Below are 12,477 nucleotides of genomic sequence, written 5' to 3'. Positions count from 1 at the left end.
AAGGCATAATTAGCAAGAGTTTTGTTTTTTTTTTAATACAAAATCAAGGTAACAACATGGAAACAACGCTGCTATCAGTTCAGGAACAGATCTCAAGATCGTGTTTGTCAAACCGATGAAAGCGTCGCTTTTGCATTTCAATTAGTTAGTAGTTGGTTGAGTTAATTAGTTTTGAGTTTGGATTAAAGAGATTAGCAAAAATTTGAAATTTAAAGTGCAGTTTAATATTGGCAGGTGGGCCTAGCTAAAATGGGGTTAAAGGTGAGTTCGAGCTAATAGAGATAAATGTATAAATGAGATACTGATGAAGGAATTTGCCAGGTTATTTAAAAATTTACAAACTTTCACGGATGAATGAGATTGATTCAAGATAAGCCTGACAAATCTAAGAAGAGATATATCCCTTAAATTGTAATTGAATGTAAATCAAGAAATATTTAACTACAGGAAATATTCCTAATGTTCTTATTGAGGATATTTTATAACGGACAACGATTACTTGAAGATCGAGATAGAACCCTAGTTTGAAAGAACTGATTCGTGTTTACCTGCTTGTTGTGCTGTTCTGTTCTGAATTTGAATTATATTATTTTATTTTTTTGATGGCGAGTGTTGCGTTAATTTAGTAGCTTAGGTGCAAACCTGATTGTGATAACTTTGTCCAATGCCAGATACAGTGCGATAATCTCGGGCCACCATTCCGGCCACCCGTTTACGGCCCTGGGGTGACATGTCACGTCTGGATCGACGCTCGTTTAGATCGAGCTGAATATTTTGTGATTGGGGTTTGGTTTAGGGATAGTTTCGATATATGTTTGTTTGTTGTTGGGAAGCGATATATCAGCACAAGATCAACGAGAAGGGTTCAGGTGGGGGAAGTTATTCATGTTTCGTGTGTGTTTGTTTAAGATATATATATATTAAAAGAAGGAAAGAGAAAGAGAGCAAGAGGAGTAGATAAAATAAATGTACATATATGATCAAAATGAGAGAAAGTAAATAAGTAAATAATATATATGTATATTAACATGATTGCATGTTAATTCTTTTACATTGCGTTTGTGTGAGTGTGAGAGTGTGTGAGAGAGAATATTAGATATTCATATGACAAAAGTGGGTGGTGGGTTCACTAAGGGTTAAGTGTGTGTATATCTTTGGATGTTTCCTTCATTTCGGGTCAAATCAAATCAAGTATAATACAAATTGACAACAAATCTACACACTTAAAGCTACAGAGATAATAGAAGCACGTGAGTTGTTAGTAGCTTGTGGATTGGCCAAGGCAAAAGGCATGCAAAAGCTGTCTTAAATTATAGTTGAGTAGAGTGTGGAGTGTGTATATCGGTTATACTATATAGCGTGGAGTAGTGCAGTTGATATGCATTTATATTAATTTGGGTTTGGGTTTAATGCAAAGTTTTGGGACTTTAGATTCTTTGCGACAGTTCACTGACTGTCATTTTCTTTTCTTTTCTTTTAATTTTTTGTAAAAGAAATATAGTATGTGTTCTCAAGTTATAAAAGTATACACTGAAACTTAACCTAAGCCACTTAAACTATGATTACTTTGATCTTAAATGCAAAGATTATTATTGATAGCTGAAACTGATGATGCTTAAGAAAAAACAGATAGAGAGAAATATATAGACGATTGACATCCGTTTCGAATGCCACGCGCTGATTGTTTGTTGGATTAGTTATAGTTAGTTTTGTTGTTTCTTTGGTTTAGTATAGAGTTAGTTAGTTTTCAGTTTTTTGTTTTAGTAGAGCGTAGATAAGAGTTGAGAGTTTGAAATATTCAGAGATTCAGAGTTAGAGAGTGAAAAATTTAACACACGCACAACGAAACAACGACACCAATTAGTTGAGAAAACGGGAAAATCAAATCAAAATCAAACATTGAAACAATAATAACTTTATACAATGGTGTGCAATAAAATATATATACACTGAATGGGATTTCTCCGATAATGAAAACTGTACGGTTTGGTATCTCGAATTTTTTGTTGGTTATCGCCGGCATGCAAAGTAACTGACAGGAACAGCAATGAAGCCTTTTTTGGTGGGCAGATGTGAATGTGAATGCGAGCATTTAACTGGATAACGGCGCGTATGCGTGATATATGTGTGTGCAAATGATGGACAGACCAGCAAAGACTGGCTAAAAATGTTCTCGTGATGATTGTGAGATGCGAATTGCGAGAGCCGAATGGTGAGTGGTGAGACACACACAGTTAAGGAATTAAAAAATGCATACGCACAATAAGATAAGCCACAGAAAAAAAACGGAGTATAAAAACAGGATCAAATAACACGTATACGTTAGGCCTTCGCTTTCACAAGACTTGCAAAGCAACTTGAGAGTAATAATAACTTAACTTTTAATTACTTGAAACTGAGTTTTTGTTTAGAGGAATATTTTGTATTAAAATTATATTCTTGTTAAGAGAGCTTGACAATTTTATATTGCCTTCAAATTGATTTGTTCTTCCAAATTAGATTTTATATATTCGATATATGTAATTCTAGTAAAACGTTGCTCAGCATTTCATAAAGAAACATTTAATAAAAATTATATTTCTATACTGTTTAAAAAAGTTTAACAATCTTTGAAATCACTGGAAATTGCATTTCGAATTGGCTGACATTTAAATTGATTTGAAGTACATTCCAAATGCTTGGGTCTACATTGAATTTAAGTATTCATGGCAAAACGTAGCCTCAACAATTTCATATGAAATATTTAAATTATGATTTTATCTAATTAAATTTTTAGTTGCTGCCAAAAGTGTGCTTTAATTTTTTATTCGAATCAGTTGGCACATTTATGATGGGGGAGAATTTTGTCAGTTTGCTCTGCAAGTGTGAAAGAAAAGGCGGAACTGTTTTGCTGTATGTGGGTGTTGAGTGTGTGTGAGTGTGTGCGGTGTATGTGTGTGTGTGTATTCGAATTATGTGAATGTGTGAGATTGTTGAAGTGCCACTGAAAGAGGCAAGCTGCGATTGTTTGTCTGTGTGTGTGTGTGTGTGTGTGTGTGTGTGTGTGACCCTTTATGTGTCCTCACTCTTGTTGCTGTCAGTTCTTGTTGCATGTACACACACACACATATACACACACATACAATGACTGCATGTGTGTGCGTGTATTTGTGTGTGGGTCGTAAGTATATTTTATATAAGTATGTACATAAATAATATATTTTGATTTAATTTTGTTCTTGTTGTTGTTGAGTGTCACTCAATGTGTGTGGTTATTGTTGTTGTAGTAGTAGTTGTTGTTCTTGTGGTTGTTGTTGTTACCTCAAGCAGCGGCGGACTGGTGGAGCTGCCCATGGATGATATGCTGGCACCGGGCGTCATTCCATCGATGTCGCATTCGGACGTTGTGTCCGAATCGCTCAGACGCGACATCGTGCTGGGCGGTGATAAATGATCTGTCGGTGTCAGTATCAGGCCGTCCACATCGCTGCCCTCGTCACGTAACTGTTCATCGTTGTTGTTGTTGTTGTTGTTATTGTTGTCATAAATTTTGCGTCGAAATGTTATTGGAATGGAACAGAACGGAACGGCGCAAGCGAGCACGTGTTGTTGTTGTTGTTGGTATTGTTGTGGTGTGGTTGTTTTGTTTTATTTTTTTTTTTGATTTTGGATTTGGTTGTTGTTTATTTTTTTCAGATGGTGGTTTTTGTGGTAGGTGGTTGGTTGTTGGTTTGGTTATTTTGGTGGGTGCACGACAAAAACAAAAGATATGGCAATGCTCAGTTAATAATTTAGTTCAATTTGTGGACGGCTGCGGGGATAAACATTACATCTAAAATACCGAATAAACCAAAAAATTTCAAAACCAAAAATAATAAAACAAAAGAAAGTATTTATCATTATTTTGATTCTTTAGTTTTTTCTGCTTTTCAGTTTTGTGTTAAGTTTTTCGCTCAAATAAACTTTTGTTGCGGGCATCGAAAACCTCAACCTGGGACTTTGGCTGCATATTCATTTCTTTTAACGTTTACCAACACTTAGGAACGAAATGCAACGAAACGGCATGAAACACAAAAAAAGAAACGCACGAAATGAAACAGAAACGATAAACACGTCGGAAACAAAAGAAGCACATAATTGAAACGAAACGAATCGAAATGAAACGAAAATAAACGAAACGAGTTCCTGAAGAAGACATACGAGATGGGAGGTGTCCTGATGTGGCTGCAGCTGATACCATTCGGCCTCGTCGTCGAGTATGTGATGGGCCAGATCAATGACCACCTCGCCGATGAAGTCGTTGGCGCCATAGCGGACATAATCCCACAGTGTGACCTACAATTATAAAGAGTGATTAGCCATCTAAATGAGAGTTGATTGAAGTAAAAGGAAACGCACCTCCAGCAGTCGACCATTGAGATCGCAACGTCGCAGGCCCGAGTAGATGAACGTTTGACCCCAGCGCGGTTCGCAGGTTGTGCCCACAGTTTTCGTGCGTCTCTTTGACTTGTGACTGCGATCGGGCAGCAGAAACACCTGCAAAAAACAATTTGCAATTCATGAGTATTGAATCTGTGGGAAGTCCTTGATTCGATGCTTACTTTGGCATAGGGATTGCGCCCGGCGCCGCTTTGACGCAGCGACAGACCCGTGGCGCAAACAAGCGTCACAATCAACTGCAGCGTATTCTGATCGTAACCGAGCTTGAGCTGCAGCCGCCCCTCGATCGGGATCGGTTGCGTTGTTATGCCCATGCCATGGTGCGGCACATGCGAATGGCTGTGCGTATGCTGATGGGGATGCGGATGCGGGTGCGGATGCGTGTGCGATGGCGGTGATGGCGCTGCCGGATGGCAATGGTGATGATGGCCCGCCGTCGTTGTGCTGTGCAGGCCGCCCGCGGCGGCAGCAGCTGCTGCTTGTAGTGTCGCGCTGCTGTTGCTGCTCCCGCTCCCGCTGTTGCTGCCCCCGCTGCCGCTGCTATGGCTGCTGTGACTGTGGCTGCTGCTGTGATTACTCCCGCTGTGGCTGTGGCTGTGACTGTGGCCTCCGGCACCCAGACGCTGTGTCTGCTGTGCAACACTCGAGCTGCCTGCGCCACGATGCCGCAGCCCGTTGCCCGATCCGCTAACGTGCAGATCCGGCGAGCCAGGCGATGTGATCAGCACACTCGGCTTCTCACGATGCAATTCGAGGGCTTCAACGCCAGGCGCTAAATGTGAAAAAGAGATTACAAATGGTTCGTTAAAGTTGTCGCAGGTATTAATCGGTGTAGAGAAATACTTATGTGTTTTGTATTTTCTGGCACAAATCTATTTCTGCATGTTTAAGATCTAATTTGAAAAACTTTTAATAGATTTGAAACATTTAAAAAGTCTCAAATTCGTTTTTCAACGTTAGTTTTCAATTTATTAGGAAAATTTAAAATGTTGTAAAATTATGCGTACATTTTGATAACCTTTTGATAATTTGTTAACATTCTTTAAAATATTTTATATTTAAATTTTGAAAATTATGACTTAATTTTGCCAACATTTTGATATTTCTGTAAATTCTTTAAGTCATTTTAAATTTATTTGGATTTAAAATTTTTAATTGAAAAAATTAAATCAAATTTGTTAAGATAAATTACGAGAAAGTTTGATAAATTTATCAAATTCATTGAGCAAACCTAAGTTATAAACATTTCAAACAAATATTTGGAAAATTTAAAGAAAATTTTCAAACGTTGAACGTTTAAGTTTCATATTACATAAATTTTAGTCAATCGATTGAGCTCAGTATTTTGCTGTTATAAAAATAATCTTCAATTTTCGGAATTTATATTTCATAAAAATCAATTGAAAAATATCAATTTAAGTCAATTGATTTATTTTGGTATTTTGGTATCTAATATTAAATAAATCTTCAATTTTCGGAATTAAAATTTCATAAAAACTGCGATAATTCATTACAGGTAATTTCACTCATTCGTTCAATTATTTATAAAATAAAAATCTTAAAAAACATAAATGAAATAGTTATTTAGTATTTATTCTTTCAATTTTAAAGTTATTAACTTTGTCCAGAAAATATGTATGTAATAATAATGACTTTGTTAAATTGTATGTTATGTATTCAACTGTAGCACAATAGCTTCCTACTAAGTAGATGTTACTACATATATCTTGTAATTCAACCCAATGCTTAGACATACACCGTTAGCTGGTTGCAAGAGCAGAGACCATTAAGGAGTGATCGATGGTTGATTCCTTACAAGTGGTTACGACACTCATACACAGACAAACACACACACAGATAAGCACACACATGAAAGCACATAGAGTATAAGATAAGATCCCGCCCTCACCTTTACGCTGCAGATACCGCCCTCCGCTGCTGACCACCGCACTGCCAGCCATGCTGGTGGCGAGGCCGCTGTGCGGCGTGTTGGCCGAGGAGCGTCGTTGGGGGGCACTGCTGGTGGAACCGGAGCAGGCGCTGATGGGGCTGACGTTGCTGCTGCTGCCGCCGCTGTCGATGCTGCCGCTTGGCCCGGTGGGCAACAGCAACGAGCGACAGACAACGAGCTCCACTTGGGCATCCAGTCGACTCTCGTCTATAATATCGTAGACCTCATCTGAACTTTTGTTGTGCAGACTGCGTCCATTCCACTCGATGATCTCATCGCCTGTCGGTTGTCGTTTTGCATGAATGATGTGAATGTGAATGCATGATGAATAAAAACAGCAATATAGAGAGAGAAAGAGAGAGAGAGAGAGAAAGACAGAAAAGTAAAGAGATGAGTAATGGAGAAATGAATATTTTTGGGGGGTTGATGATTTGTGGGGGAATGTTGTTTACCTGGTCGAATGCAGCCCTCGAGATCGGCCACCGAACCGCGCTTCACCTTCTCCACAATGGCGCCGCATGGACCGCCATGGATGCTGCCAATGGGCTGACCGCCGTTCACCTTTAAGCCTAATATATCTTCCCCATCATAGTATTTACGTAATATCATGTGACCAATCATGCGAGTATTATCCGCGGATGTTTGCCAATTCACCGGATTCTATATGGATACACATGGTGGTTGTTGTTGGTGGTGGTTTGGTGACATTACAAGTGGTTCGAGGTGGAGGTGGTTTTATTTGAGGTTTTTTGGTGGTTTGTGATTATCATGGTTAGATTTTGAGTTCGGGGTGTTCGGGTGATGTGGATCGGTGGATATCAATTTTGCATAGATTTTGTGGATTTGAGTTTTTTGTTGCGGAATGTCGATGATCGTATGCAGGAAGTAGAATGGTTTATAGTTTTAGATTTGCACCGTACAACAGTCTTATAATATTAAGTCTTATACTAAACTCTTATACATTTGGAGTTGAACCAAAGAAACAATTAAGGAAACAACAATTCAAAAGTAATTCAAAATAAAATCATTTTGTACAATTCCAGTTTTACATTCAGTTTTCAGTTTTTTTTTTTTTTTTTTTTCTTACGAGCTAAAAACAGTTTCTACTAAAATACACTGTAGATAGAATAGTTATAGATTATAGAGTATCATTCACATTTTGCTTAAGTTTTTCGTTTGGTTTTAAACCTACATTGAGAACACACACGTTTCAGTTATTTTGTCGTAAATCGACATCGAATATCGAAAATGTATAAAAAAGAGTGTTTGGAAAATAGTTTTTGATTGTTGTACAACATTTAGAAGACATGCGATAAAAAGGACGTGCAAAGTTATTGTTAGTAGGTGTTTTTTAGGGGTTTTGTAGAGGTTTTAGCATTGGAACGGGGAACAGAGCGCGGGGACTAAGCTGGTGTGCTTATTACGTATACGACTCGTAGTACATGCGAGATAGATAGATACAGACAACAAATATGATATATAAATATGACATGCAATTGTTAAGAGAGTATTGTAAAGAGTTTTCGATCTGTAAATGGTTGAAGGGGATTCTTTTCACAGAGCTGGACTTATCGAGTTATTATTATTGGAGAGTGTGGCCTAAAAAGAATGCAAACTGAAAAACACTAGATCGCTATATAGTACAATAAAAGTAGATGAAAGGGTTCAACTTTGATATTCGGTTGGTACGAGTTGAAGACATGACAAGAACAACAAACAGAGAGTAAGAAACAGAGAAAGTTAGAGAGAGAGAGAAAGGAGATAGAGAGAGAGAAAGAGAAAGACTGGAAAGAATTGTTAGCGGCTGGATTCAGAATGGGGTACACTTGGATGGACAAACAGACAGACAGACTGACAGACAGAAGGGAGTTCATCCTCGGGTACCACATAGAACACACTCAGACTCTACACAGACACAATGCAATCTTTTCGGGGGGGAGTCAATCTTTGAAATGGGGGAATTCTTTTCACATATGTATATTTAGCCTTGTCGCACTTTGCAGCATTGCATCGTTGTGTACCTTGGGGCCATCGCCGCGATTCGAGTCCTCGCTGCTGGTGAACGTGCTGCTCGTATCGATGCCCGAATCTTTGGTCGCCGAGTCCTGGCTGCCCTGACGCTCGGCATCCCAACGCGACCAATCCCCATCGAGGGGCTGTTGCGTCAGCTTGGCGCTGGTCAACAGCGTCGCTGTGCCCACATCGACAGCCGTCGAGGGCAATATAGTTGTCACTGGTGGCAAGGCGCTGCTGCTGTTGTTGCCACCACCTCCGCTGCCAGGTGGCAGCAACAGCGACTCATCGTCGTGGGCATCAAAGCGCACGGTCTTTTTTATTCTACGCTCGGTGAAGCGACGCGAATCCTGCGCCGCCGATGAGGAGGATGTGCTGCCCGTCGGCTCGTCCCAGTAGGCGGCCTCCGTGGAGCTGAGGGAGCTGCTGCCGCCGCCACCGCCAGCGCCGAGCAGGCCGCGCTCTCGGCTCAGGCTGCCCCTGGCGCCATCAGCTGCTGTTGCCGACATGGCGCCACGATCATAGGCAATGCCTGCTCCTCCGGCTGATGTTCCAACACCCGTTCCCGTGCCCGCTCCGATTACAATCTGCGGCTTGCTTTGGCTCTGGCTCTGGCTCTGTGGATAGTAGCTGCTGCTGGTGCTGCTGCTGCTGCTGCCTCCGCAGCCGCTGGCCGCGGCCAAGGGCGGTGCACGACGGAAGGCGCCACCACCGACTCCAGCACCAGTACCAGAAACAGCGCCAGGACCGACACCAGCTCCCCCAACTCCGACTCCTCCGACTCCACCTCCTCCTCCTCCAGTAAATTGTCGCTCGTGATTGCTGCGATTCAATGAGTTCCTCTGTTGCACGTCCAAGCGAGCGGTCCTGGTCAATGGATACTGCTCGAGACGATCGCGATGCTGCAGCTGCAGCTCGTAACGATCCCGTTGATCCGCCGAGGCGTAAAGCCGCTGATTCGTATGGCCCAACAGGCGAAAGTCCGTCGAACCGTACGAACCGCCGACCGTCAACAGATCACGTTCGTTGAGGCTGCGCTGTTGGCGCCAGGGATCCGTGCGCACCTGAAGACGCCCGCCTGTAGATGTAGGATGTACTAGTAATGCTTTTGTTTCTTGTTACTCATCTCTAGGGGTTGGTATTTAGGGGATTATTTTGGGGGTAGAGTAGTAGTAGAAAAAAGTTGGCTCTCTATGTAGTAATTATTTCAAAACGGGGGACTGAAGAAACGACTTTCTTGATTGCTCGATACGGAAGAGACAAAAAAAACACATTCTTGACGCATTCGCTGCTTGCCTGACATTAGTTTGTTGTCCTTTCGGGTATTAAATATATTTCGGCGAATATGTAACAAGGTGCGAGTATTTAATCATAAGGTTGTATTGCTGCTGATCGATATAATGTTGATATGTTTTCGAAATCAAAATTCATAGATTTTGTGTAAATTAAATACGTATGGTTATCAGACTTATTAGTGGAGGGAAAAGTATTTTCAGCAACTATCGAAGAAGTATAGAGAACTTTGGGGAAAAAGGACTGTAAGTTACAATTTGATGATCGAAAGATAATGCTTTATTATTTTCTTTTTCTAATATCTATATTTTGATTAACTGGAATGTTTTTAAACTTGTTCTGCTGCCAATTGATTTTATTATTACTAAAGAATACATTTAAGATATTTTGGAAATTTGAAATTTACGTTTTTATTCGATAAACTGATATCTAATTCAATTGAAAGACTTCAAACTTTTTCAATAATTTTATAAATTAATTTGGAAAATTTTTATGAAATATGTTAGTTAAAGTTCTTATAAAAGAATATTATTCCTCACTTCTCTATTTATTTCCGAATTTACTCTCTTCTAAACAGCTGCTGAAAATACGCTTCCGGAGAGCTGTAAATGTTGTGTGTTGTTTCATTTTGTGTGTGTTTAAATGTTATGCATAGTATGTAATGTATGTTAACTATTTATGAATAAGTATAAAAGTATGTAATTAAATAGACCTAAGAGACAGAGAGATATAGAGAGCAGTAGAGAGTGCCAAGATTGGAGTACAAAGCATACAGCGAGCTGAAACTTGGCCAAATGTTGCTACTGCTTAAGACCTAAGCTAATCATCAAGTGTGTTACAATCGGAGTTGTGCTCGGGATTAACATGACAACAAGCCAAACAAGGCAATTGATTAATTGATTGATCTGGAATTGTGCCAGTTGGGAACCAGTATATTTTTTTGGATATAGAGTATACGGAAATCGAAATACTTATCTGTGTTGGCTAAAAGATTCAAGATAATTATGCATTTGCTTATGGCTACAAAAAAGGGATTGAGTGGGACCTAAACATCAACTACTTGAATTTGGAGCTGTGAGTGTGTTGCTTGTTGTGTTTGAAGAGTGTTGGGAGAGACTGTTCTGTGTGTATATATGTGTGTGTGTGTTGAAGTTAGGAGGAAACAGCGTTACGATATCCATGCAAATTCTTCACTTTGTAATTTTTTGTTTTTTGGTTTATCATTTTGTCATTTAAAATTTACATTTACAAGTAAGAAATAAAAGGTAGATAAGAAGAAAAACATGGAAGATAATAATTGAAAACGTAAGGAGGAGGATAATACACAGCGCAGCGAGCGAAAGTGTGTGTCTGTGTGTGTGTGAGATTGAGAGAGGGGGGAAGGGTGAGGTGAGTTGAGGTGAGGTATTCAAAACGTGGTGTGGTTGTGATTAGAGGTTATTAAAGCAGAACAGAAGAAGTAACATTAAAAAGGAGTTTTTCACACTCCTACAAACACACACACACTCGCACACACACAAACATCGAATGGAAATAATGCAAGGAACAAGGATTAAAAGTCTAGAGAGTGTGGACACACTGGCAGTAAGTGCTTCGAAAAAGAAACGAAGTTAATTCAAATAAGGATTAATAAGAGACGACATTAATTAATTGTACATTCCATTTAAGTGACTTGGTTTTTCGTTTTGTTAAATCATAAATAAAGTATAACATTTAAAAAGGAGACACGCAGTAAAAATGTAATAAAACTTTTTGCTTGATTTCATTTTCATTTTGGTTTTTGTTTTTTTTTTTCTCTTTTTTTTGTAACATTTTGCTTACATTTGCATGAATCTGTAGATCGCCGGGCGAGAGATTTGTTTGGCCGCCAAAATTACCTGCTGTAGTTGTTGTTGTATTTATTTTTGAATAGGTTTTGTAAAATATATTTCATATATATATTTTTTTTGTTGGTTGGTAAATTTGCAAAATATATTTTTTTTTGTGGCGGGCATTTTTGAGTGGGCAAATTGAGTTGGTTTTTGATTTTGATTTTGATTTTGGGTGGTTAAACAAATAGAAAAGAGAGAGTGGAGAAAATATACAATATTTTGTTGTTGTTTTATATAATAAATATATGATACATACAAAGTAAACAATAAAGTTTGGTGAAGTTAGGTAATTTGTGAGCACATTACGTATACGCATACTTAACATGAACTTAAAATTAACTTATGTTAATAATCTTAATACTTAAATACGTTAACTACATATTTCAAGCGTTTTAGCTGCTTACGAGTTATTGTTGTTTAGCAATTTTTCAACTACAATTTAATTGGTTTGTTCTACAAGCAAATGGAAATGTTGTCGTCGGCAACGCATTGCGCTCATTTCTTTAAACTTGTAAACTTGACACACAATCACACCAATACACTCACACAAACACACATGCACGCACACACAGACACTAGTGTGTGTGTTTAGTTGTCCTCCTATTGTGGGCCATACCCCTGGCACAGTTTCTTTTGACTTTGGTCACGATATAAAACGTTTATTGTGCCCGTAACGACGACGACGACGAGAAAATAACGCAGAACAACAGCTAAATATATATATACACATATATATATGTATATATACAAAAAAAATTACATAAAAACAGCAACGACGACAACAACAACAACAACAACGTTTTAGTGTAAACAAAAGAACTTAGGAAAACAAAACAAAGCAAAAACTAAAGTAAATTACACCGTTGTACACTAGGCTGATTTTCACTGCGCTACTCTTGTGCCCTGCTTCTGGCCACTGGATTTACTATA

General features: G+C 39.0%; 1 protein-coding gene across 10 annotated transcripts in view; it reads right to left on the bottom strand.

The window, feature by feature from the left end:
• Window positions 1–12,477, bottom strand: part of LOC117576885 (regulating synaptic membrane exocytosis protein 2) — a 60,535-nt gene that overhangs the window by 15,045 nt on the left and 33,013 nt on the right. For 8 of the 10 annotated variants that reach the window (XM_052008044.1, XM_034262013.2, XM_034262014.2 and 5 more), the window contains exons 7-14: window positions 8,392–9,461; window positions 6,823–7,030; window positions 6,329–6,649; window positions 4,581–5,191; window positions 4,378–4,515; window positions 4,180–4,314; window positions 3,301–3,483; window positions 643–765 (exon numbers count right to left, since the gene is read on the bottom strand). In XM_052008044.1, the coding sequence (XP_051864004.1) occupies window positions 643–765; window positions 3,301–3,483; window positions 4,180–4,314; window positions 4,378–4,515; window positions 4,581–5,191; window positions 6,329–6,649; window positions 6,823–7,030; window positions 8,392–9,461 (2,789 nt within the window). The remainder of the gene's footprint in view (window positions 1–642; window positions 766–3,300; window positions 3,484–4,179; window positions 4,315–4,377; window positions 4,516–4,580; window positions 5,192–6,328; window positions 6,650–6,822; window positions 7,031–8,391; window positions 9,462–12,477) is intronic. The other 2 variants (XM_034262021.2, XM_034262022.2) reach the window with 2 other exon arrangements.

The sequence above is a fragment of the Drosophila albomicans genome, chromosome 2R (assembly GCF_009650485.2).
Source record: "Drosophila albomicans strain 15112-1751.03 chromosome 2R, ASM965048v2, whole genome shotgun sequence".
NCBI lineage: Eukaryota > Metazoa > Arthropoda > Insecta > Diptera > Drosophilidae > Drosophila > Drosophila albomicans.
This window is presented reverse-complemented; position numbering and strand designations above follow the sequence as displayed.